The sequence below is a fragment of the Myodes glareolus genome, chromosome 17 (genome assembly GCF_982192425.1).
Source record: "Myodes glareolus chromosome 17, mMyoGla1.1, whole genome shotgun sequence".
Classification (NCBI taxonomy): Eukaryota; Metazoa; Chordata; class Mammalia; order Rodentia; family Cricetidae; genus Myodes; species Myodes glareolus.
This window is the reverse complement of record NC_142042.1, coordinates 41473967-41501773: the sequence shown is the minus strand read 5'-3', so window position 1 is coordinate 41501773 and position 27807 is coordinate 41473967. Positions and strand designations below refer to the sequence as shown.

General features: G+C 40.6%; 1 protein-coding gene across 1 annotated transcript; it reads left to right on the top strand.

The window, feature by feature from the left end:
- The first annotated feature begins 208 nt into the window (after positions 1-208).
- Dph5 (diphthamide biosynthesis 5) lies at positions 209-27807 on the top strand. The gene is made up of 8 exons (XM_048456873.3): positions 209-339; positions 522-679; positions 4551-4675; positions 10210-10318; positions 19868-19988; positions 23255-23294; positions 24868-24971; positions 27234-27807. Exons 2-8 carry the CDS (start codon positions 545-547, stop codon positions 27443-27445), a joined length of 846 nt encoding a protein of 281 aa, XP_048312830.2. The 5' UTR covers positions 209-339; positions 522-544; the 3' UTR covers positions 27446-27807.

The window sequence follows — 27807 nt, the reverse complement described above, 5'->3', positions numbered from 1 at the left end:
CAGATCCACAGAGCCAGGATTCTAATATGAGCAAAGGCGGCGCCAGGCTTGCCGGGAACATGGGCACGCTGGGTCCTTTCCCGACCTTTGACCCCAGCCCCAGCGCCCACAGGTTAGTCCTGGCCACTGCGGGAAGCTACTTACGGCTCCGGGAGCCGCCTGCCTCCTCCCCTCCTACCAGTCGTAAAGTGCTGTAAAAAGCCCTGCGCTTTACGGCACGGGAGGTGGGACCCGGAAGGTCTGTCACTGCCGGACACATGCTTTTGAATCTGCGTTTATAGAAAGGCGACAGTGAGACTTTAAGGGGCGTTAGCGAAGCACCTACAAGTCGCGAAGCGGGTAATTGGATTCAACTTTACTTAAAACAGTCATTCCAGTCGTTTCTAAGTGTATGCGTGATGTAAGGGTCTCAGACGTCACGTGCGGTGCGGTGCCCCGGAGCACCGTTGGTTTTATCTTCGTCCCTAGTCTTTAGGTCCCCGGTATTAGCTGACGTTTTTGTTATTCCATTTGCCCTACAGTCGCCCCGTCCCTGGAGTTCAAAATGCTTTACCTGATCGGCTTGGGCCTGGGAGATGCCAAAGACATCACTGTCAAGGGCCTGGAAGTTGTGAGACGCTGCAGCCGCGTCTATCTGGAAGCCTACACCTCAGTCCTGACTGTAGGGAAGGACGCCCTGGTACGTTATTAAAGTCCCAGGTCTCTGGGGACGAAAACTAGCCGGCATCTGAATCTCGTACACTAGATTGCACAGAGTCTAAACGTCTGCATTTTTTTAGACCCTTTTAAAACACACACCCTGGGTCTGGAGAGAACAGAAAACGCACTCACACACTAACACAGCGACTTGGGAAATGAAACGGTGGTTTGTCCTGCTTTACAATTCTAACGTTTGTGGCTTTCTCCAGTAAGTAAAAAAAAGAAGAATCATTTTACACTCTTGGGGATAGTTATCAAAATCCGTTATTTCATGAGCTAGCCAAGAAATCCTTTCGGAGTTGAGGACTAATGAGGTGCTGACGCAGCCTTAATGAGTTGGTATCCAGTCAGCGAGCAATCTGAAAGCTTCCGCCTTTGAAGTATTTCCACTGGGAATGGCGGTGATTGCCTCTCTGTCTGCAACATATCCAAAGAGATCTTACTTAAAATCTCCCAGGAAGGCTGGCATTCCCACATGTGCATAAAGAGTGAACCCAAGACTAAGTATCCAGAGGATTTATTAGTGTATTGTATACCTTGAGCAGGCTCTCATTAAGGGTAAATATGTAAATAATAAATATGAGCAGAAAGGTCAGTGTCTGGTTGATTGTCAAACTCAAAGTGGAACATATATTGAGATAAAGGACTTATGGGTGTGTTGTGGGAGGAGGGGAAGGGCTTTCTAAATTATCAAGTCTTCCAAATCAAAGTGCGAGCCACAGAATTTCTGGTCTTTCCTCTCAGACAGCCCAGAGAATTTGGAAGGTTGCAGCGTTACTTTGAAATCTTGAAGACTTGATTAAGGCTGTTGAATTTGCCATGCATTATAACAAAAATAGTGTCTAATGTTCAACTTGCTGGTCGCACTTGCTGGTTGTGACTCTTACTTCAAGATGACAGAACTGTGTCTCTGATCACTGACCCAAGGCCCTAATGCGTTTACAACCATCTAAAAGAATAGGCAGGTTAATAGAATAAGGTTTTGGACAATAGCTCAGAGGAAAATTGGGACATTTTGTGCTTTGCGACATGTTCTTGGACAGTTCCTGTACTTTTAATTTCTTGTATAAGCTGAGGTCAGAAGAGTCAGCCTCCTAGGCTCTTAGAACAGTGCCTAGCATGAAAGTTTTCAGACATTTTAGTCAATACATGTCCAAGCTTCTGCCATCATTTGTCAAAGAGAAATAACCAATTGGAAGGTTATGTAGTGTTTTATTAAGGTGTTTGTCAAAAAGCATTGTAAATAAATTATAAATTCTAGGAAAGTATTATTTTTCAAGATATTTTTTATTGTCCTCCCAAAACATATTTGTAGTCATTACAGAGTGACAATCAGGGTTTTGGTCTGACCTACTTCTAAGTAAGTTTTGTGTATGTTTTAAGGTGCTAGAATACCTGTTATTGCATAGTAATGAGTGTTAATGATTATAGGGCATTTGTTTTGCTCTGGTTTTTATTTTCTTCACAATCCAAGAATTGAACACAGGGTCTCTCTCATGCTCCACAGACTCCACCACAGAGCTACAGTCCCAGTGCTCTGTACTCACTGTTCGCATTTCATAGGCACACAGCTGTTCCACAACCTGTCCAGTGTCATACAGCTAGTGACATAGGCAAGAAACAGACTGGAGACAGCTCTGGGTTGAGAACTGCTGCTCCAGGCTTGCGTACTGTCTTTCTGCAGTCTTAGCAGTGGATACTAACTACACAAGGATGGCTTCAGGAATCACTAACAGAGAAGCCACATTCAGCATAATAGCTTGGCCTAGATGCTGTCCTATTACAAAGTTCCTTAGTCGTCTCTTCATGAACTCCTCCAGGTTCTTAATTCCTATTCTTCCGTGAGCAGCTTGCCCCAGGATACCATCTACCTTAAGTCTGTCATTTATAAGTTCATACCTTATAATTCCAGTAATGTAGAGCCTTTTCTCCTCAATCACATTCTTGTCTTTCTTTTACCCCCCTTCATTTCTATTTTTTCTTATTAAAACAAACTGATTTTTAGAAATTGTTGACTTATACCTATATAATATAAAGTCCTGTTCCAACGTCTAAATAATTATATCACAGTGAAAAAAATAGATAATTTCATTTTCTGTAATGAACACATTCTTTCTATTTAGTAGTAAAGAGCCAGTCAAGGTTTTATAAAAGGCACATAAACAGTTGTTGCTAAAGAAATTCCAAATTTGCCTATTCTTCCATTAATCACTGTTGTATTCATATGGCCAAATGGTAGTTGTATTAATATACTCTCCAAAAGAAATAGAGAGACAGCAAATCTGGAAAAGAGTGTTAAGTTTTGTTACATACAACTTAAGCTTCCCAGGTAATTTCTTTTGATACATTAAATCTTATGTGCTTATTGGTTGAATGCATCTGTGTATTATATAAAGATGTATAAACAGCGTAGTTTTGTTACAAGTGGTTCATGCTTCTGTCTGCATTATACTTAAGAAAACTTAATGAAAGGCTTAAGTAGGAATATAAAAGTAGTGGAAGGAAGAAAATATAATATGTCTAGAAATAACTGAAGTGGTTTTATCTAAACGAGGATTCTGGAAACCTGTAATATAAATCTGTCCCTGGAACCCACATGGTAAAAGAAGAGAGCCAGTTCCTTCCAGTTGCCCTGTGACCTCCACATGTAGGAGATAGATAACTGTTAGCATGACACTGGTGGCATGTGGCATTGTTGTTTGGGGGAAACGTTAGTTCAGGAAAGACCATTTTTTGCCATGGTATCTAGTTATCATATGTGTTCTCTTAGAGATGTAGGTATAATTGTCCTGTGACTGTAAGTTTTCTGGTTTCTAAAATCAAAGTAAACCGTAAAGATTAATGATTAAGAAAAAGATACACAGTAAAAGTAAAAATAAAGGATTCATTTTTTAAAATCTGTGTAAGCAGTGTTATTGAAATGTCTCTCTAGGGTGAGGTTTTCCGTTTGAGTAACAGATTTTATATAAGTATTAGGAAATAATTACCTCATTTGGAATTGTAGCATTTGGTTTTGGATGCTTATTTGTTTGTCCGTCTACTTCCTTGAATGACAAATATTGGGTGCCACTGCTCCCATTGTAGCAGTCTCTATAACTTTTAATAACTCAGACTTCTTAATATGAAGGAATAAATTTATTTTTTATTCATGCTTTTCTATTTTTGAATTGCATAGAAACTCAGTTCTACGATTCATGATCTCGCATTAACCAGTATCACGTGACTACTAGTTCACTGGCTCACTCTTCTGGATTTGCTCTCTAGAATTGAACTTCAGAAGATAAATTGACAAAGCAGCTTGGATGGAAACGTCCTATGTATTTAAATTCATTTCTTGTCCTGTAATTATGTAGGTCTGTTCATTTTTTTTTCTTTTTTTTTTGCTAAATAGCGAAATCATAATTTTCTGTCATTTCCTATAGACGTGGCCTTTTATTTTAGCCAGCACACCAAAAACGCTCCTGTAGAGGTTGGGTGAAACATCTGCACTACCACGTGTCATTATTGTTAATGTATTCCATATTTTCATGTTTCAGGAATAGGGCTCATGAATACATAGTCTCTGTTCATCCTTTGGTGTCCTGCCTGGTCTATTAGACACACATTTAGAGGCCTCAGATGTTAAGAGGTCTACCTTCTCTAGGGATCTGGTGATAGCCCCAAAGACAGAGTTTAATTGCTTCATGATATGGAGTTCTGGCTCACTGATGAGGTGTACCGAATGATCTGTGTTTGGATGGTTGCCAAGGTTAGCACCTAGTTCTAGACAAAGGTTGTTCTTCGATGTCTGCGTTGAAGACTCACCTGCTGTCTCTCATTTTGATATCTTGATATCCTACTTAAATTTCTAGGAAGAGTTTTATGGAAGAAAATTGATTCTTGCTGACAGAGAAGAAGTGGAACAAGAAGCAGATAATATTTTGAAGGATGCTGATGTCAGCGACGTTGCATTCCTTGTGGTGGGTGATCCGTTTGGGTAAGTCAGAATAGACACTGAGTTATTTATTTACCAGCTCTGCTTATTCTATTTAAAACCGTCCAAGTTAGGGTTTGATAAGTTTACCTGACTTCTAACTAAAATTTTGTATTTAATTTTTTTTGTTTGAAAATTAATGAAGAAAATTTACTTGATAAAGATGTCATCCTAAGAATTATTACCTTAACAAGTGTCAACACTAACATTTATTTCTTTGATGGTTTTGTTTTTGTGCAAGGTTATACAAGGTATCAAATACCGTTAACTAGTGTGTCATTATTAAATAAGGCACTATGCTATCAAAAGTCAGGTCTGTCATTTGCTTTGGTAATTGCAAGCATCTTTGACTTCTTTTGTTCTAAGTCCCCCCCTTTAATAATCTAATATTTGGCAATAATACTGTCACTTACTTGCCTTGGATTTATCATTTATCAAGCCTCTGATTTCAATGTCTCATCCCCATTGGGAGCAGTGCTCTTCCTCATTACCAGGAAGATGGGTTTCTACTTGTCTAGTCAAGCATCATCAATCTCTAGTGTCAAGCCAAACACAAGAGTTCTTTGTCTACAGCTGGTGACCCAAGATTTATGTCACAGATTTGAGGACCATAAGGACAATTAAATCACTCTGGGTCCACCATCAAGGATATTTCTCAAAACAATGGAGCTACATGTATATGCGACTGTCATAAAGAAAATAATTTATGTAGTCTACAGGGCCAGAGAGTCTGTATCGTTATTATATTTGATTGCAAATTATATCAGGTAATCACACACTATAAAATATTTAAATTGTTTTAGCCCCTGCCTGACATTGTTTTCTGTAAAATTAAGGTTTCCTCAAATTTCATGGTACCTTTATTTTTCTTCTTTGCGATAGGATAGTAAAATGAAATGAAATGAGGAAAATAAAAAAATCGTCCCCGCAAATGTCTTTTAAATGGAATTTTCTCACTCACACACACTCCTGTCTAAAATACGTGTCTTCTGTCGGGATGCCCTCCCAGACCTGCCGTGCTGTCACTGCAGTGTTTTCAGTCACCTGAGAAGCAGTCTTAGTCACTGGCAGTGCCCGTTCACTGTACAGTAGAATTGCTGCTCACAGTGAGGCTTGTAGACTGCTACAAGTCCACAGAGTTCTGCGAGTCCAGATGAAATAAGTAGAGAAATTGAGACCAACCATTAGAAACTAATATAGCCTTTTAAAAAGTAAACAAATCAAGTTTTCACCATACTTTGAGAAACACTACATACAATTGGTTATTTATTGTCCAGTTTTTTTCATATCCTGTCTTTTTTTAAAATTTACTTTTAATGTCATTATTTTAACCAGGTTAATGTATTCTGTACCCTTTGCGTGGTCTCCATACAGGGTTTTAACTCATGACTCATGTTATAGTCAAGTTTGTATGGAAAAAACATAATAATTTAAAGACCTCAGCTGAGAACTTTAGAAGCCCATTATTAGCTAAATATTTAAAACCTGCCAGCCTGCTCTTCACGTCTGTGTCCTGCCTTTGTAGTAGGACCGCAGATATGCCAGCCAAGCCATTCCATCATTGTTTTCCACTTTGACACCTTAGTTCAGGCTTCCTGCTCCTGTATCTGTCAGAGGTCTCTGCATCTGTTACCTCACACCTCTCTCTCCTGTAGTTCTTTGTCACTCCAGCCTGGATTTGTAGCTCCATTTGACGATGGGGTTATTGTTGATGGCTGTTCAGTTAGTTTATGGAGTTAGTTTATTGGTGTACCTGTTAGCTTATGCATTTGTGATTGCTGTATCAGTTAGTTTATGGGACTGTGATTGATTTCCCAAGAGAACAACTTACGAGAAGAAAGATTTACTGTGGTTACTGATTTTAGGGATTTCAAACTGGGGTTGTTTGGCCCCCTATACTACCATCATGGCAGAGGTAGCATGTAATAGAGGAGCTTTTTCATCCCGTACCAGACAGGAAGCTAAGGGAGAAAGTGACAGACACAAGAAAGGGTCAGAGACAAGATGTCCCCAAGGACCACTCCCAGCGATCTGCCTTCAGGTAGGTCCTCCCTCCTGCAGTGTTCGGAACCTCCCAGGTAGCACCGGCTGGGGAAGAAGGCACAGTAGATGGATGGGGAAGAAGGCACAGTAGATGGATGAGTCTTTTCGAGCACACTTTCTATCTGGACCCTCACTGTGCTAGTTTTCACACAGTTCCTCACAACACTTAAATAACTGTGTGTCTCTACTTTCCTGTGGCTATACACAGTATCCTTCACGTGTCTAGTTCTCTAATTTCATTCATAATGCTTGGCACATAATTGCCGCTAATTAAATATTAATTGAAGAACTTTGTGATAGCTTGCCTCAGTTCAGCAAGGAAAGAGTTACCTAGTCACCCAGATACCTTTCATCCGTCTGTTGGGATAGGAACTCCTACTTAATGAGTTGGCTAGATATGGACTTAAAAGCTTGATGGGAGTTACCAACAGTAATCACAGAAAAAGAAAAAAGTGTAGTTTTGGGGAAGTCTGTAAAGTGAAGAGAGTAGAGGAGGGAGGCTTACTTATGCAGAGGCATCTGGAAGAGCCTGGTTTTGAAGGTTGTACTGAAGCAAGTGACTGAAATGAGCTCCTGAGGCAGCTCATTCCAAGCAGAGGAGACAGAAAGACTGATTAAGGCACCCGAGGCCATAGTGGCTGGAGCACGTTAGGGAGAAGGTATAAGGAGGTGTATAGAGGGAGACAGGAGTCATCCATCTTTAAGACTTTGGAGGGATCCTATTTGAAATACAGGGGCAAACCTTTGGAGGATTTTAAAGCAAGAAAATCACAATTCTTTCCAGTAGTAAAAGCCATTTGGCTCGCTTGGGGTGAGTAGACTCAAAGAGACGAGTGTTCCTGATGGAAGAAAAGAGAAGAATGGTATAGAACGTGCTTAGAAGGAAGATACAGGATGCATGTGGTAGACACGGAAAAGAAGGAAGGAACTCTGACTTGAGGACTGGTTCTAGAAGCGGGAGACCTGGTTGTTCTGGTCTGAAGTCATAGGTATGTGGGTGGTATTTAAAGCCAGAGGGAGGAATGGATAGGGTCACCACAGAAGAGAGACAAAAGAGGAGACAGTCTAGGAACAGATAAAGCTCTCGGAAAGGTGAGCATTCCACATAGCCAGAGGAGAGGGGTAAACAGAAGGATGTCATTACAGAAGCTGCAAAGACTTTCAGGTGAGCGAGCAGAAGAATGTTTATGTAGGTGGTGGTATTCGTGAGTGCTGAACTGGATGTGGACAGGGCTCTGCAGAAGAGACTGTAGGCGGGTGGTGGGGAGGAGGTGGGTAGCTCCATGGAAAGAAAGCAGATGTGCAGAGAAACTGGCTTTGTGTCTTTATCCTTTAGTCTCCGCTTTTGCCCTGGCTACTTTTGTGACACTCTCCTAGCACTAAGTCGTGCAGCAGTGAATTTCTCGCATGTTGTTGCAGTATTACCCTGTGTATTTGCTCAGTTATCTGGGCTTTGCTTGTGCGATTTTGGTTTGGACTGAGACAGTCTCCTGTAATGTAGGCTAGCATTGAAATCTCAGTGTCCTAAACTAGTCTTGAACTCCTAGCCCTTCTGCCTTCACCTTCCAGGTGATACCCAGTTGCTAATTATAGATTTTTTTGGGACTATTTCACTGTTTTTTTTTTCTTTGAAACTCTAATGATAATTAATTTGCCCTATCTCAGTGCCTGATCATTTCCAACCATGTGTTAGATTCAAGTTCAAGTACTGCAGCTGTCTGATTACTGCTAGGTACAGACATTTTCTAGCATATAAAGCACCTTTCAAATGAATGTTAAACTTACAGTGTTTCTAGTAGCTCTTGAGATTATAATTTTCACTGTGCACCTTGACAGTAATTTTCCAGACTGCCAGCCCCTGCTCCTCCCCCTCTTGAATGAATCCATCAGTTAAGCCATTTTGCATCTTTTCTTTTGAAATTGTTTTTAAAAGAACTCCAAATAACAAGTGCGCTGTTAAGGTAAAATTTCTTCACTATTTCTGGTTAGATAACTCAGTTCCTACATTTGGAAATAGTAAACTTATGTGTGTGTTGCTTGATCTGATTATTTCAAATGAGTTTGTGATGATTATACATTTTTAAACCAGTTTTTCTTTTCATCTATTTAAGTATAAGTAGCTCACCCATAAAGCTATTTAAATTAAGAATAACACCCTCATCAAATACCTAATTTACTTTTCCTTGAACTAAAATATTAGGTAGAAAGATTCTGTTCAAGATAGTGTTAAAAACATTCTTCACATCTTGTATTCTTATTATTTTTTTAAACACTTACTCTAAATCAAATTGCTGATAATTTTTCATACGGGTTTTATTTTATGTGTGTGATTAAAAACAGACTTCCCTGGTGGGCATGTTTTAATCTGTAGCGGGCTGCCTCATGGGGTGTAAGCCCTTGATCTTCCTACTTGGTATGCATTGACCAGTTGACAGATTCTGCTTATTCGTAAGTAGTTTCTCAAACATGCTAATGTTGCTTTCCCCAGTAGGGCTTAGCGTTTTTATCAAGATGAAAAGAACCTTTAGTAATGCCATTCTAAATTGATGTGAGATTACATGTCATAGTATTCAATTTATATTTACATATATTCTCTTCTCCCCCGGCCTACCTAGTTATAATCACACTTTTCACAAAAGGGAAGTTAACAGTCAGAATGTGCACAGGGACACACACACACACACAGCACTAACTCCATACAGTAAGTAACCAGACTGAACACAGCTATAAATAGGAAGACTATGCACAGATGTACACTCCAAATGGAATTCTGTCAGGCAGAATTTTAATAGATTGAAGGACTAACAGGCTATGTCCTGTGTTTCACCTTCAGTTTTAAGATATAAAAACAAATCCAAATAGTGCAGCAGTAAAGAATTTGGTTTAGTTGTATCACAGAACTGTAAAGGGAAAAATTCATCATTTAAAGTGTCTCACTTACATGTAGAAACTAAAGCATTAATATCTAAAAAATGAATATTAGGCTAATTGTCACCAGAGCCTGGGAAGGGTGCTGGGGCAGGGGCTAGAGTAAAGACGGTCACTGGGTACAGGAGAAAGCTGAGATAGGAGTAGAAACTATGGTTGGTCACAATTGAGTATCTTGAAATAAATGGGGAGTAGAGAAGACTCTTGAATATTTGGAACATGGGAAATGATAAATGAGTGAGGTGCTAAGTCATTTTGATCATTACAACTTATCTAAAGACGTCCTGAGAGAAGAATCAAATTGCTGAGTTTGTATTCTCCAGACATCTTTAGCGGATATCAGGACAGCGCTCCTTTCTTCAGTCGGTGTCAGTGCTATGGCTGGAGTAACATCTTGTGAGGGATGCGGGTAGACGTACACTGCATCCCTAAGAAGCCCAAATAAAAGATCTCTGCAGGTGCCTAGTGGAATCTGAGGAAGAACAGTTGACTCTTTGACTTGAATTCATGAGCCAGGATAGAAGATTAATGCCATTCACTTAACTGAACCTGTTTTCTCACTGCAGGGCTACAACACACAGCGATCTTATTCTGAGAGCCACAAAGTTGGGAATCCCTTACCGGGTTATCCACAATGCGTCCATAATGAATGCTGTAGGCTGCTGTGGCTTACAGGTAATGCTGCAGGGGAGTGCCGGGTGGAATGTGGGAGAATGTTCTGTTTTCCTGCAAGTGCCAGGCTGATTTTACTCTTATTTCATACAGGAGCTATAAAGCTTAATTTTTGAGAATGTACTCTTGAAATATTTCCTAAGTTTTATGTTCTGTTTTCTTCTAAGTTATTTATTATTTTTCCTTTCTTGTAACCCTTTCTTTCAACAGGCCGAGTAAATTTAGTCCCAGAATGATTTTAACCTTATATTGGTCCTGTCCATACATAAAAAAGGAAAGAGTGAGCAAATTACATTCAGCGTTCCCCAGCAGTCTTTATATTCCTCCAGTGACTTCATCACTGCAGCTGAGCCTGAGTTTCCCACACAGCATCCCTTTCTCTTTCCCTGAGAACGTGTTTCTTAAGTGAATACAGAGCTGAGAGCCAGTGAGGAAGGCCATGTTACAAGTGCTGGGGTGTAAAATTAGCTACTTTTAACTCCAGCAAGTGTGACTCAGAGAGCTTGAAAGAGTGCTCTATTGATGTTTCTGAGATTTTCTCTTAAGCTGTTGGTACCCCTGTCCAAGTATGATAAATGTTCTGATGTTGACACATGCGTGGTTCATGGCAGCTGTGATCCCTGCGTGGACAGCAGTGCTTTTTAAGACACTGCTTAAAGACATAGTTCGTGTCTCTCTGTATTTTAATAGGAAAAGTTCATGTATTTTAGAATCCATGAAATTAGACCTTCCCTGGTCTATCTTGCTGAAATTCATCACTTATGGAGAGATAGTTTTAAAAAGAGACATTTGGTACCATGAGCTAGCTTAATAAATAAAGGAGCTTGCCTCCAAGCTTCACAGCCTGAGTTTGAACTTGGGGACCCACACTTTAGGAGGAGAGCTGACTCCTGCAAGTTGCCCTCTGACTTCCACATGCGTGCTATAGCATGCCTCCCTCAAATAAATAAATAAACATTTAAAAAATAAGCTATGTTAAAACCAGCTCTTTGTTACTTAGAAAGGAAGAATAGCTTGGTTTCATTGATAAATACTGGTCATTCAGTATGAATTCTAATTTCCTTGTGAAGAACCAGACAAAAGTGTACACGGTCACTTTGCACACTTGCCGTGTGCAAAAGTTATCATATTTGCATTGGCTCAGGAGCTTGCGTCCCTCTTGTCTAGGATGGATGCTTTAAAAACAGCTCTTGCCAGTTTGTCTTTCTAGTAGAAAGCACTTCTGTACTGGAGCAGGGTGAGAGCTGCTCACAGGACCCTGAGATGTTAGTGCTTCAATAAACGTGGCAAGGAGAGAAACGACTCCTCAAAGTGTTCCTGAGTTGGTAACGGAGATGGAATAAGGAACAGACCAAAACCAAAATCTTCCTTTTGGGCAGTGATACCTTGAAAGATTTAATGGCTACTAGAGAGAGAGAAAGAGAGAGAGAGAGACAGAGACAGAGAGAGACAGAGAGAGAGAATGTGATAAGAAAGAGAAAGATGTATGAACACTAAACTATGGAATAATGGAATATATATTGATATTTGTTGGTTTTAATTTATGTCTTGTGAAGGAAGTAGCCCTTTCTCATGTTTTCCCAGAAGTGTTTTTGTTTTATTTTCTTAAGCATTAAAAGACAAATACCTTCCAACTGTATCTCTTGTGTAGACTGAGAGCTAAATTTGCTTGCCCTCTCATTCTGATCTTCTGAATTGTTTCAAGAGGTGATTCCTCCCTATCTAAAGTGGAAGAGGTTCATTTGGGAAGGAATTTGCTATGAGAATTGACAGGTTCTGTATATGAGATTGAATTTATGCCTAATACATTGTTTTTAAAACTTTCGTTGGACAGCTGTTACCATGTCCCCACCTTACTATCTAATCTGTATATGAGATGACAATGTCTGTGCACTGCAGAGTGTGCCTTCTCTTCTCGCTACTCCACAGTGGCTTCTGTGGAGATAGACCTCTGTGCCACCCAAAATATTCCCAGTCCAGGGAAAAGAGGAATTGATTTTTTTTTACAGTTCTCAAACCTAAAACGCACTTAAGAAATGACAGTTGTCTTTTTCATGAGCACTAATTCTATGACCCCAAAGATGCTATAGCTACAGTTGCTCAGTTGCCTCTATAAAATGGCATAGTACTTGCATACGACCTGCACATAGACTCTCATGCTTGAATCCACCTCTAGAGTGCTTAGAATATCGAACGCAGTGCAGGTGCTAAGTAAATAGCTGTGTTATATTGTTCAGGGATAGACAAGAAAAAGCAGTCCATATTAATTACTGAAACAGTCTCCCAAAACCCCCAAATATTTTTACTCAATGGTTAGAGAAATTCACTGAATTAGAAGCATAGAAATGGGGGGGGAGTCAACTATGTATACATGGCACACTTAGTAAATAAATGCCTACATACTATGTATAATGCAGATCTCTACTTGAATTTCATTCCTTTTTGGACTTTTTTCTTTACTATTTGGACTACATTTGTGGAAGATACTGTAGCTTGAACAAGTAACTGTCAGAGACAGTGTCCATCAGACCCTCCAGGGCTTGTGACTGCTGAGCTTTACAAACGTTCTGAGAATAGTACATCTGGCATGGGGTCTGAGAATTTACATTTACTTAATGGTTTGTTTGTCTATCTATCTATTATTTTTAAGTTAAAATATAATTATATTTTATATTTATCTCCTCTTTTCCTCGCTCCAACCCCATATACTCCCTTCATTGTGTGTGTTCATGTGGGTTCCACATAAGCCAGAAGATGTTAGAGCCTCTGAAACTGTAGTTACAGGCCCTTGTGAACTGCCCAGTCGGATGCTGGGAACTGAACTCAAGTCCTCTGGAAAAGTAGTCAGTCTACCCTCTTAACTATAGAGTCATCTATCGAGCTGCACGAGAATTTACACTTTAACAGGCAATCAAGTGCTGCTGCAGCGGTAGGTGTGGCGTCATGCCTTCAGAACCATCAACACCAGCAAGTTAAACGCTTAGAAAATGAGCGTACTTCATTATCTTCCTTTGGCTTATCAGGACTGAAAGAGCAGGTGTTGGTTAGCAGAAGTACACCTGCCAGATGGAGACTGTTAGCAGGCCCCTCCTCATGTTCTCTACTTCAGTTATAAAGGGAAGTAGGCTTCACTTTCGGATGGTGTCCTGTCCTTTCGGAGTGCTTTGTCACGATTTCAGAAACAGGCATCAAGATGTTGAAATGAGGGCCTGCTTTGAGTGGGCAAAACATACCTCCGTCATCTCTGCATCAAAGCATAGCGGCTACCAATTCCTAACCCAGGAGTGGGCACAGTGTTTTGCACTCAGCTTGTCACCCCTCTGAGGCCTGTCTGTTCTGTTCTCTAAAGATGGCTCAGAGGTTAAGAGCATTGCCTGCTCTTCCAAAGGTCCTGAGTTCAATTCCCAGCAACCACATGGTGGCTCACAACCATCTGTAATGGGTTCTGTGCCCTCTTCTGGCCTGCAGGCATACACACAGACAGAATATTGTATACATAATAAATAAATAAATAAATAAATTTTAAAAAATAAAAATATAAAGAGCTTGTGAGATAGTTCAGAACAGTAGTCTCTTTAATTTGGTAGTTTATTGAGAGACAGCAGATTCCTGTTAATCATAATTATTGATGGCAAGTAGCTATAGAACTTCTTCATGCATCTACATATGTGACCAAACATATAACTCATTAATAAACATTCTGATAGAGGTGGGTCATATAATTCTGTACCATAAGTGTCATCCTTAGTGAAAATTTCCAGCTGAAACATAAAAGTCTAATAGAGGGTTGCAAGTTAGGCTTCTTTGAAACAAACATGCTTCATACATTCAATAAATACTGTATATCTACTTAATTCTTGCTTGGTAAGTGCCTTTGGATGCAGCCATAACTTGTCTCCAAGGAACTCGTGGATAATTGTGTAATTTTCTCATCATTTGAAATACTTGCACTTTCTCTGGCTGTTGCTTAAGTGACCCTGAGTATCACTGTGTATTCTTTTGTTTATATAATACATCTAGTCTAGAAAAATGTATATTACCTTCAAAAATTAATAACTGTGTAGCACGAATTCTAGTTGGTTAATAATAAAAATTCAGAGTCAAATATTAGGTGGTGAAAGCTGAGAGATCAGAGAAGCAGAGTGGCCATCCACTAGAGAGTTCTCACCTCTACCAGTGTTCAGACCGAAAGGGTGATCCTGTCCTCAGATGCATCCTCAGACTGACTGCCTAGACCACACTGCTCCTCAGACTGCACTGAGCTCCTGTCTCCTCCTCCCTAGTTCTGGGATTAAAGGTCTGGGATCCCAAGTGCTGGGATCACCTTTGTGTGAGCTCTGTTTCTCTTTTAGCCAGATTCAATCTTGTATAACCCAGGGTGGCCATGAACTAACAGAGACCCCTCTGCCTCTTCTGTCCCCGACTCCTGGGACTAAAGTGCCACCACTTCCTGGCTTCTGGTGGCTTAGCTCTGCACTCTGATCTTCAGACAAGCTTTCTTTGTTAAAACACAAACAAAATATCACTGCACAGCTGGCTTCCTTTCTTCATTTCAAGTCCTCTGACAGTCCCTGTTGAGGGTGTAGTAGTGTTCCTACTGTTAGCCTCCGGAACATTAGGTGTAGTAATTGATGAAAATACAGCACAGCCAAGGACCACTGAACTGGGTAATGAGGATAGCAGAGCCCTGCATGGCTGTCACCATAGGACCTACCTAATCTCGGTCACCTCATTAGTGTGGTTATTAAACACTTCCCTTTCCTTCCCATTAACTCTGACTTCAATTTTTATTTATTTTAATTTTCTCTCTAATTTTTACTTGTCTCTAATGTTTATTTTGATTTTCTTTCAATGTCTTAATTTTTTTAAGTGTGTATGTGTTGGGGGGTGTGTGCCACAATAAGAGCACATAGGTCATGGGACAACTTGGACAGCGGCTTCTGCCCTTTCAGCATGTGCATCTCTGGATAGTGAGTCATTAAGTGTGCAGGCAGGTGTCTCTACCCTCTCCGCTGTCTTACTGGCCATTGTTGTGATTTTCTGAGTGGTCTGGTTATATAGCCCAGGCTGACTTTGAACTCGCCATCTCTCTGCTTGAGTTTCCCAAGCTGGCATTACAGGTGTGCCACCACATCTGCTCTACCCATTATTGTGAGCACAGATGCATTGTTCTTCCCATGCAGTAGATTGTGGGTTTCACTGTGTCGTTCTACTCTGGCAACTCAGAAATACCTCTCCTATGCCGAACATTTGTGTTTGCGTTTTTACTATTAGTGCTTTGGTTTACACCTTCGGTTGTGTCTATCACAGCATTGTAAAAATCTATTCGCAACAGGTATTTCCTGAGTTAAACTGCTTATCTTCTGCCTTCTAAATCAGATTTTGTCTTTGGTATATACTTTAAGATGTAATTCTTTTTTATTTAGTTCACAAATGGATTCCCAATCATATATGAGAGCATAGGCTTTTTTATTTGTTTGGCTTTTTTTTTGTTTGTTTGCTTTTGGTTTCTCAAGACAGGGTTTCATTGTGTAACAGCCTTGGCTGCCCTAGAACTTTGTAGACCAGGCTGGCCTCAAATTCAGAGATCCTCCTGCCTCTGCCCCCGAGTGCTGGGATTAAAGGCGTGCGCCATCACTACCTAGCTGAAACATAGATTTTGTAGTTTTGTAGTTCTTCCATGACATTTTATAGTCAACATACGTGCCTCATGTGTAGCCATGTTCTTAATCTTAGTGTCAGCAAGAATCAGTGTAATATCAATGTCGTTCAGAATAAAAGCAACAACAAAACATCTCCAGGAGCAATACTCTGTACAGATATGAAAACTAGTCACTCTTGATTATGAGGATATCATGGTGAATATTTTGGCACTTATGCTGACTCTGCTTTCTCCTGTTGTTCATAGAATTAACCTACATATGGGCCTTAATAGATGTCTTAGTGCTATATATAAATAAATATATATATATATATATATATGAATTTTTTTCTTTATTTATCAGATTTTTTTAAGAAGCCACTAAACCACAGGAAATATTTTTATTGCAAGATAATAAGTGTTAAGTCCTAATTATAGAGTCGAGTGTTACAGAGTACCTGTACTGGGCTGACAAAATGACTTCGGGGATAAAAGTGCTTGCTACCAAGCCAGATGCCCCAAGTTCACTGCCCAGAATCTACATAGTGAAAAGAGAGAAGCAACTGCCACAGGTTGTCTTTTTCATACCATACCGTGTGTGTGTGCATGTGTATATATAAACACTAAGTAAATGGATAAGTGTAAACACCTTATGCCTGCGCTTGTGAAAGGAAGGATGTGTTGGTGGCAGTGAGGTGAGTTTGGAGACCTCGGTCGTCATTCAGACAAGTGGTGTCAAGGGCTCAAAGAGAAGCAGCAGGGAACAATTGAGTAGTTAGTTTCTCTATGAGTTCTGCAGCTGGAGTCGATAGGAATAGGTGCCTGGTAAGATGTCAGAAAGGTGAGATACGGATTAGAGACGCACACTTGCTCTATCTGGGAACTGTTTTATACCACCGTTCATCCCTCTCTTTCCGTGCTCACCCCTGCACCTTTATTCTCTCTATCTCTTGAAGTTCCAACTCGTAGTCTGTCTTTCAGAAGACACTTTTAGGTGCTTTTTCTCTAACTGTGGAAAGGGCCGAACTCTCAGAATAGAAAAGATGGGGTCCAGATGTCATGTTGACAAGGACTGTTTACTGCCTACTATGCCTCTTTCTTGTATGTCTTCTCCATCTGCCTCAGTAGTTAGTACCTTACACAATTATTGGGTGGATGACTTTCGGTTGAGGTTTTTGTTTTCCTTTCTTTTTACTTTAACCGTACATGATCCAGTACCAAGTCAGATGGGCTGCTTTTTGTCTAGATTATCTCAGCTGAAAGCAGAGCAGATCTGTATTTTCCCTAGGATTTCCGAGAAAATAGCTGATGTTGTAGTTTTCAAACTTAGCCTTGAAGCAGAAACCTTGTCAGATTTGAACCTCTCATGTTCTCAGAAGCATGGTTGTAGCACACAGGTCTAAGACAGCCCAGTGTCCAGGCTTCTGCAGCTCAGTTCTTGTCGCTGAGATTCGCTCCAGCTCTTTTACAGTTTACTGATAATGGCAAGTCCTTTGTTGTGACATGCAGAGTGCTGGTCCCCTGTGTTCTTTAGGCCCTGACATCTCAGTGGTGAGAGTGTTTGCGTAGTGTTGTAGCGCTCAATGACGAAGTTCGCACCCTTGCCACAGGAGTGACTGCAGTTATAAACCAGGGCCCTAGGAGGCCGTGCCTGTGAGGTTCCTCCAGTGTCCCCATTGGGTGGCACTTCAGTCCTTCACAGAGAACACTCGCTTACGTTAGATGTGACTAGCATCTCAAGTCCCTTTTCAAGGACTCATCATTCTGTCTTTGAATGAAGAATTCCTTGCTTCCATGATTTTGTTCCCATATTTCTTAAAATATCAGTGCCTCTTAAATATTTATACAGAAATGGAAATACAGTTTTCTATGAAGGTTTTAATGAAATAATACATGTTTCAGGTTTGATGAGAGGTGACAAACTCCATTTAAAATGTATAGTTGAACTTGTCCATTGTAAATGTAACTTACTAAGAGTAGTTTTACATATTTGGTACTTTTTGTACATAGCCAATAAAGGAAGCAGCTGGATCCTGTCAGGACACAGCAGTTTATATAATCATCATGTTTATATAATCATCATGTACACCATAAGTCATTTACTGAGCCCTGGCAGTATATAAGGCATGACTAGGCACTCAGTAGGCCCTTGGCTCTTCAGTCCTAGAACTGTGCTCATTGCACTTACCATGCTGACGTTCTTGTCTAAGTCAGAGGTTATCTGCCTTGTCGATGACCAGGCAGCGAACCAGAACCACTGTCGTGTGTCCAGAGCCTTTGTCAGCTCTGTCAAATCTCAGCTTTTTCATGATGACCAGACATCTATTTGCTTATCATTTTTAAAATGTGCCCAGAGTATTGGCTGGCACAGAGTAGGTGATCTGTATTCACTATTTGTTGAATGAATTTGCTTCTCATAGGCCAGCAGCTATAACAACTCCTCTGCATAGTTAAGACCTCTCCCATGAAGTTAGAATCCTATCTTAGAATTCAAAGTGTATTTTTCAGAGAGAGATCTTATTATGCAGGGCAGGAAGATGCATGACTGACTATTTGGAGCAACAGGGTCTTTGTACACGGTCTTGTGAACACGGCTGCTACAGAGCAGCCTGGCTTCTCTCCGAGGATGCTTTGTTCGGATAACTCTCAAATGGATTTTGAGAATAAAGCTCCTTGATAGGTAAATTGGCATCTGTAGCATATTAGGGACATGATGAGGCATCCTTTTAGGACTGAGAGGTGCTATGGTGACTGTTAAGGGTTTTAAAAGACTTCGGTATACAGAGCCTGAGAAGTATTAGCCACTCTAGAGAAGAAGGGAGGGATGCCCTGAGAACCCCACCTTTTCTTGCTTCCTTCCTGTCTGCCTCCTGGCACCTCTTGCCACAGCTTCTGTAACGGAAGTGAGAAGGAAGCTTCACTGCAGGAAATAGCATCTCCAGTGCCCACTTGAGGCTGCCTCCTCATTTTTCACAGAAGAGCACAAGGCTTGGGAAAGTAAAATGACTTTCTCATCTGTGACAGGTTACTAGACGTGGCTTTGCTTTCCAGTGTCTGTACATTCCTGGTTTCTTGCAAGTTGTATCAAACTTTTTAAATTGAATTAAATCATTCTATGACCTTAGCTTTGTGTGTGTTTCGATGGTGTTGGTAGTTTTCCTGCACAGCCAGCAGGTTACAGAGCCAGCCTCCAGTTCTCACCTGTTCTCCACACAAGCTCTAGGACCAGGCTGCAGTGGACAGGTATAGCTAGTCCAGTCCAGAAACTCTTAGTTGTAGTGATAGGGAGCTGAGGTGGACTCCCTGGGGGAGACCGAGATTTGGGGGAACTCATTGTTGAAGTTGGACATGACAGACAGAGATACGCTTGTTAAACTGGGAGAGTGTATGCTGTGATCAGCAGCACGTGTGAGTATGCGATTTGTGGATTTTGTTGAGCTAAGACAGTGAATAAGGACATTCATTCCCTCAGACCTAAGTTTGTGTATTTACTTATTTTTAGCTGTGTGACCTTAGGCAAGTCAGCTGATCTTCCTAAGGCTTGGTTGTCTCATCAGTGAAGCAGAATACTACACTTTTGACACCTCTTGTGAGTGCTGAGAGCTATTTTTATTTCTGTGTGTGTTTTTTTTAAGGTTGATTTTTTTTTAAGTTTCTAATTATCTATATGGGAGTGGTAATGTTCACATGAGTCAGGTGCCCATGGAGGCCAGAGGGGTCAGATCTCCCCGGAGCTGGTAGAGGTGATGACGAGCTACATAGCCTTGGGTCCCTACAAGTGTGGTGCTAGCGCTTAGCTGCTGAGCCCTCCCTCTCTCAGCCTGGGCCTGCTCTTCAGTACTGTTTCAGGGCTCTTGTCCTAGGAAATAATTACATTTCTTTTATCATTAAGTAACATTTTGTTTTTCTAGTTGTACAAGTTTGGAGAAACAGTTTCTATTGTTTTTTGGACGGACACTTGGAGACCAGAAAGCTTCTTTGACAAAGTGAAGAAGAACAGACAAAACGGCATGCACACGCTGTGTTTACTTGGTAAGCATCAGGAAGCTCCCATTTTCTCATGCTGTGGACTTGTCAGACCTCTCTTGCTTTCATTTTGTGATAGAATTAAAATGGTTCTGCGAATAACTAGGTAGAGAAAAGAAACAAAGCAAAGCAAAATGACATAGGCTAGCTACTGTATGCACACAGCTCTTTCCCATACTCTCAGCACCAAACACCACACAGATCCTGTGTTCCTGCTGAGACTTGCTGTTCCCTCGTAGAGCCTCCAGATCCTTCCCAAGACTCTGTATTTACAAATTTGTCCATCATCACTGCAGTTCAGCAGATGTGGTGAGCATTTATCATTGTCACCAACCATTCTACATCTCCTAGGATATTCTCTGTCCAAATCACAAAATGATGCTTCTCTTATTTTGTTAAAATCTCTTTCGCAGATGATGTTGAATATCGAGTAGTTTCCCAGTACCATTTAATTGTTAAGAGAATAAAATACAGATGACCTATTATTTCCAGCTCCCTTCATTGTACTATCTTGCCCAAGTTTTATTTCCCGTTTAACACAGAAACAAGGGCTAGGACTGCTTTGTGCAGCAAGGTACTAGCACTGAGTGTCAGACGGACATGGGATCTGCGTAGACCCCCGAGATTTAACAAGTCCCATGTCTAAGAGCCTCTTCTAGTCTTACATGGTATGGAAAGGAATACTGGGATCAAATTTTCACTTTCCCCTTGATGACCAGAGCACAACTGACATTTTAAATTAACCGTGAAATGACACTAGAATTGGAACCAGAAAACAAAATTTCAGTGTCTCTGCTTACCAGATAGAAACTATTGAGAAATAACTCTTAGCCTTTGTCTTCAGAGCAAATAAGAATAAGCCCCCTGCCTCATGGGACTGGTTAGAGTAAGTAGTACTTCTCAAGCTAGTTGTAGTGATTTATTTTAGATATTTTGTATGTGTATGTGTGTGTATATATATATATATGCATATACATGCTGTAGCACTTCTGTTTTCACATGTTTTCACCAGGTTTTAGAGGAAAACTTGTGGTAATTCTCTCTTTACGCCATGAGGTCCTATGCATCAAATTCAGGTCATCCAAGTAATCATTAAGTATGTTTATTTGCTTAGCCATTTCACCAGCCCCCAAACGAAAGGCCGATCATTTTTGGCTTTTGCTGTGGTGGCAGTTGAATAAGAATGGCCCCATGGGGCTCATGCTTTTGAATGCTTTGTTACCAGGCAGTGGAACTTTTGAAAGGATTAGAAGGACTAGGTATGACCTTGTTGGTGTGGCTGTGTCCTTACTGGAGGAAGTGTATCACTGAGGAGTGGGCTTTGAGCTTTCAATAGACCCTGCTAGGCTCAATGTCTCTTCTTCCTCTTGCCTATCGATCAGCATGTAGAACTTTTGGTTATCTCTTTAGCACTGTGTCAGCTTGCCTGACTGCCATACTCCCCACAGTAAGGATAGTGGACTAAGCCTCTAACATTGTAAGCAAGCCCCAATTAAATGCTTTCTTTTATAAGAGTTGGTCATGGTGTTTCTTCAAAGCAATAGAACAATGACTAAGACAGTTGTTGTTTATCTTACTTTGTTATTTATGTGTGGAGTGTAGGGTGTCAGGCTCTCAAATCCTCAAAGTATAGATCTCATCATTTAAATTAATATGTAGTTGTTGAATGCCTGCTATGGGCCAGCCCCTTTAGGGACTAGGGAGAAAGAAGCATGGTCGGAAACTACAGATAATTTATAATTTATTTAGAGACAAGGTTAATATATGTGCTATAGTAAGAAGTTAGTGTACAACATTAGTTACATAGATATTCCTAAGTACAAAGCATTAGGGTAGAAAGCAAAGGCTATATGAAATAATTGGAACTTACTGCTTAAACACAGTTTCAGATGGGTAGGAGTAGGTGATAGGAGGCCATGTCTATATAGTCAGTACACATCTGTGCTTTACAAGGTTTACAGTAGACAGGCTACATTTTACAAGTTCAAGGTGAATGAATTAAAGGAAATGTTACCGTAAGTATTCAAGATACTTTTTAAAGTAAAATATGACTTTTATTGCTAATTGTATTGGAGGCCGTAGTTTCAATAACATTCATTTTTGTATGTGCCAGACAAGTAGAGCTAATTAAATAATGATCATTATTTCAGATTTGAGAAATACTTAAATATTGAGTGCCACACAGACATTGAAAACCAGATGTAAGATTAATCATTGTTGTAATTCCTAAGTAAACGTTGTAGAATTGGTCAATAAGAGAAGCTTTTCTATCACTTCACAAAGCTGTAGAAGTCTGTCAGAGGCTCTTCAGTTGTACCATATTTATTTTATAAAAACAAACTTTGGCTGAACCATTCATTTTGCCTGTAAAACAGGAAGCAGCTGTGGCCCTTGTGTGAAGTCCTGTAAGGACACAGAGCCAGTCTGCTTTTCACGGATGCCCAAGCGGGTCAGCTAAGCACCAGTGGCAGTGCAACGCGAAGGACCCAGTCTTTGCCATGGTGCACTGTCAGGCTTCACGAGCATGCGCAGAGATTGTATGCCACTCCCTGAGGAGCCCGGGGCTCCGAATAATTCATTATTACTGGATGTCTTACCACTGTAAGAAAGCAAACACTTCTTTTCAAAACATGCTAAGAATCCTTTTCAGGCGGTAGCGTTGCACATGCCTTTAATCCCAGCACTAACTTGGGAGACAGATGCGGGTGAATTTCTGTGAGTTCAAGGCCAGCCGGGTCTGCAGAGCGAGTTCCAGGACAGCAAGTACTATACATACAGAAACCCTGTCTCAAAAAAACAACATCAACAACAAAAACTAAACAGCGAGACTTCTTTTTTTTTTTTAGCTTAAGTTTTATCCTTTGAGGCTTTTATAGGATGATGCCTGAAAATAAGTAAGGGTTGGAGTGCAAGCAGACATTTCAGATGAGGCTGTGCAATTTCCAGGTAAAAAAATTAAAAGATTCTGATCAGCTAAGTAGTACACATGCCAACACCATCTAATACTTTCCCTTATCACCTTTTCCAGCAGGAAACTAGATCCCTGCAGAGGAGTGTCAGGGCCAAACTCCAGTTTGCTTTTCACAGCAACAGGCTTCCGCTCCTCTAACCCCGATAGGAAAATAGTCACACGCAAGTGTGAGCAGAGACACCACAAACTCAGATCAGCATTTAGGGGCATCTGGGAAGATTTCCAAAAATGTCCATGTTCCTAGTGGAAGCTGGAGGACTTGGGTAACTAGGTTAAAAGAGATGTTCTCTGCTCCCTACAGATATCAAAGTGAAGGAGCAGTCTCTGGAGAATCTCATCAGGTGCGTCCGTGCTTCAGTTCTCTGACCAGGACCATAGGTGCTCCAGTGAGCCGAGTCGAGGATGGAGGAAGATGAGCTCTCAGCATAGTGATGCAGTAAATATTTGACTCCTGCAGAACATAGAGCAGGGTGCTCAGTGAAGGTAGAAGCAGAATTCATAGATCCAACCCTGAGAGCAGCAGTGGGCGTTAAAGGTCACTCCGAAATATGGGTGGAGTGAATGAATGTTTTGGGAGTTCAGAACCTTGGGCGTACATCTGACATCAGCCTCAGGCTGCTGCTGCTATGGAGTCACTTCCACCCTGTGTGTGTGTGGGATCAGGGGGGATCACTTCTCTCATGTGTTAGGATAGGGATAGGGGCAGAGGGGTTGTCTCTCTCCTGTGTGTGATGATAGGAATGGAGGGGTGGGGGCTGTCACATCTCCCGTGTGTGAGGATGGGGTGGAGGGTAGAGGGGTGTTGTTTCTCCCTTTTATGGGGACGGAGGGTGGGATTGCTTCTCCCATGTGTGACATTGGGTGGGGGGCAGGAGGTGTGGCTTCTTCTGTATGTTCCATACAGCAGTTCCTACCACGCATGGTAATAAGCACTCAAAATGTGGCTAACGAAGATGAAGAACTGAACATTAAACTAACAATTATAAAACCTTTAGGTTGTTTGAGACGACTTTAATATGTAAATCTGTTTTTTAAATATATTTTTATTTGTTGGAAATTTCATACATGTTTACAATGTATTTTAGTTATGTCCTCACTTCAACTTATCGTTATAAATCTATTTTTATGACCATACATTTTATATTCATATTAAATATTTCTAATTAAGGCTTAACAAATGTGCTGAAAATGCTTATCAGATTTCAAAGACTTGGTATAAAAACAATTTTTAAACGTATTCAAATATAATATTATGGGGATATTGGGTTGAATATATTTACATGCTATTGAAACTAATTTTGTCTCTGTAACTTGTTACTGTAATGTCTGCACTGTGCTGTGCTTCTGCTGGACAGCATTGACTGGAGAAACTGTAGATGAGTAAGGGATCGGTGCAGACTGCTAGTTTCAGAAGCTCGTCTTTTGTGATGATCATTGGGTAACCTCGCCAGACTATCGAGGCATGCAGAAATAAACATGTTACTGTCAAAGATTTTCAGACCTTGACAGTTTTCTTAGAGGAAGAAGTAAAAAAGATATAGAAACGTATTAATAAAAAATGGCTAGTGTGCATTAGGCCCTAGGTTCAGTCTCCAGCACCATGAAAATAAAAGCAAGTGTGGACCACAGTGACACAGTTGGAATTACATCTGCTAAGGCATCGCTTTGATTTAGTTAGACATGTGTCTTTATCGGAATGTCAGTCTTGCTGTCATTTCAGTGTCACTGAGGACAATAGAAAGAAAGCTTGAGAAACTCAGGCACTGCACCCTTGTTTACAAACCGTGGTTTATCCAGAAGTGGGTACCGTGTGAAAACATGAGACTGTGGGCTGTGGTGCTCGAGTGTGTCTGGGGAGGAACTGTGGATGGATTTCACGGGAAGGAACAATGATGTCTAGTTTTATGCTTACAGGGGAAGAAAGATCTATGAACCTCCTCGATACATGAGTGTGAACCAGGCAGCCCAGCAGCTTCTAGAAATTGTTCACAATCAGAGAGCACGCGGGGAAGAACCAGGTACTTTGGAGCCTCTTGGGTTGTTTCTCTACAGATAGATATGTCACTACATGTCTGACACACCCACACCACACAGCAGGGTCAGTGTTTTTGCCGTGTTATGTAGGTCTCGTTTTTTTTCTAATTTTAAACCCCACAGGATTCAAGTTATATTAAAAGAAAAATAATTGAGTTCTTTACAGGAAAATTGTCATAACTTAAATTTTTAAAAATGAAGACTTTTAGCCAGGTGGTGGTGGCACATGACTTTAGGCATACCTCTGTGAGTTCAAGGCTAGCCTGGTCTACATAGCTAGCTCTAGAATAGCCACAACTGCACAGAAAAACCCTGTCTTAAACAAACAAACAAAACAAAACAGACTTTATGTATAATATGTATATATATATTAATATATTATTTTACTTATAATCAGATTTTATGTTGACCTGATAATATATAAATGATAAAATAGAGTGCTACCATACAGGTTCTTATCAATAAGATCTACTTTACAAAAATACATTTATTCTGCTTCATCTCCTGAACACTGAAATATAGAATAGTTTTCTTTAGGTTAAGGACAAGTGTTTTTATCTTACACTCCTAATAGGTAGACAAGAGTGTGTGCTATACAGTAAAGTGTAGTCAATAAATGTTTGCTGAGAACTTTTTAAATATACCTGTCATATTCTGTTATAGGCACTGTTTTTTTCCTGACCTTTAGTAAAACATGCATTAAGGCATTTTTGAGTGATAATTTATATTTTTAAATTTTTGTTACAATCATGTACTTATTCTTTATGTGTGTGCACACTTGCCGTATGTCTGTATGGAGTTTGGAGGAAAGCTTCCAGGAGCCGCTCCTCCTCCCACCTCATGGCTCCCAGGACTCAGACTCGGGCCATCAAGGCACGGTGGCAAGTGCCTTTCCCTCCTGAGCTATCCTGCTGACCCAATCACTGCACGGTTACCCCTTCTAGTGGCACTGAGTTCCTCACATGCCCTCTTTGCCTTGTATAAATCCTTGTCCATTTCTTTTTAAGTCACTTTTCAGGGAAGAAACTTTCTCAACTACAGGATAAAGCAGTAAGAAGTCAGGTCATCAGCTGTACACTAAGTGCATGATTATGAAAAGAGAACTGTGGATCTTGATTCCTTGACTCTGAAATTAAAAGCCTAAGTATCCAGGAATGGCTATTATTTGTTGTGGACTTTAGAGTTTATTACGTACTCTTGTACTCATGTATTACCTCACACAACTACCACTTAAGAGATAAAACACTTTTTAAAATTAAAAAAAAAAACTAGTTTGTTCTGTTACTAATTAGATGACCGAGGAGAAATTCTCATCTGTGAATTTTTCTCAGTCCCCTAATTTTTCCAGTGACTTGGTCAGTATAAATGTATATCAAGAATTTATGTGTTGGGGCAGGAGGATGATTCGCTCCTTAGGAGCAGTTCCTGTTCTTAAGGGATATGGTGGTTTGAAAGAAAATGGCCACCAAAGGGAGTGGAACTATTAGGATGCATGGCTTTGTTGAGGAAGTGTGTCACTGGAAGTGGGCTTTGAGTTCTCATATGCTCAAGATATTGCCCAGTATCTCAGACCACTTCCTATTACCTGCAGGATGTAGGACTCTCATTTATTTTTCCAGCACCATGCTTGCCTGTATGCCACCTTGTCCTGTCATGATGATAATGGACTAAACCTCTGAACTTTAAGCGAGCTACTCCAATTAAATGTTTTCCTTTATAAGGGTTGCTGTAGTCATGGTGTCTCTTCACAGCAATAGAAACCCTAATTAAGACAAAGAGGATCCAAATTGGGTTCCCAGCACCCACCTTCAGCGACTCATAATCACATGTAGTTTCAGCTTCAGGGAATCCAACACTCTCTTCTGCCTCCACGAATACCTACGTGCACATACATACACACATGCACACACACCAATACACAAAGAAATAGAAATAAAAAGAAATCTTTATGCGTCTTTATAAAATATGTGAATCATAAAGATGCTCACTCAGAGCCTGTTTTAAGACAAATGTGCTATCATTATGTGTAGTATAAATACAGCTATTTGTTTTTCAAGTTGTTAAAACATAAGATTGTGTAAACCTTTGGAGTTCTGTGGTGCGTGACTAGAGAGGTTTCGGGTGTTTAGGGCATTTTTCAATGGACTTGTAGTACAAATATTTTTGAGTATTGAACAAGGTGAAGCATTGCCCAATTGATCTGCAGCATCTCTGTCTCTCCCTGCCCTGCCCCCCATTTTAAACAGCGATCACTGAGGAGACACTCTGTGTTGGCTTAGCCAGAGTTGGCGCTGAAGACCAGAAAATTGCAGCAGGCACTTTACAGCAAATGTGCACAGTGGACTTGGGAGAACCATTGCATTCTTTGGTCATCACGGGAGGCACCCTGCACCCACTGGAGATGGAAATGCTAAATCTTTTCTCCATACCGGAATCCCAAAGTATCAATGGTCTCTGAACATGGACATTTTTCTGTTGTCTCACATTAATTTCAGTTAGATTGTATATGTGATATGGATATGACAATGGCGTGGTCTGTTTTTTATCTGGAAAGTGTAACAGAAGTGACCAAGAGGAAGCAAGTTGAGCCAACAGCGTTTGGTTCCCTGCAGTTTTCCCCTATTTCATCACCATGCTGTTGCAGTACCCGTTGGCTCCTTGTCAGGGGCAGACCAAGCTAGGGAAGTATGGCTGGACATCCAAAGATGACCTCAAAGAGTAGCTTTGAGGAAACTGGAATCTGAATCACATAAACCCTATTTTTAAGGGATAAAGAAGCGCAGAGTAGCAAGTAAAGCAAATAAAAGATTGCCAACTGTT

Coding starts and splice junctions, on each gene's coding strand:
- Dph5 (XM_048456873.3), top strand. CDS start 545: ATGCTTTACCTGATCGGCTTGGGCCTGGGAGATGCCAAAGACATCACT. Junction 19,989..23,254: donor GCACACGCTGTGTTTACTTG/GTAAGCATCAGG, acceptor TGCTCCCTACAG/ATATCAAAGTGAAGGAGCAG. Junction 24,972..27,233: donor AGCACGCGGGGAAGAACCAG/GTACTTTGGAGC, acceptor CATTTTAAACAG/CGATCACTGAGGAGACACTC.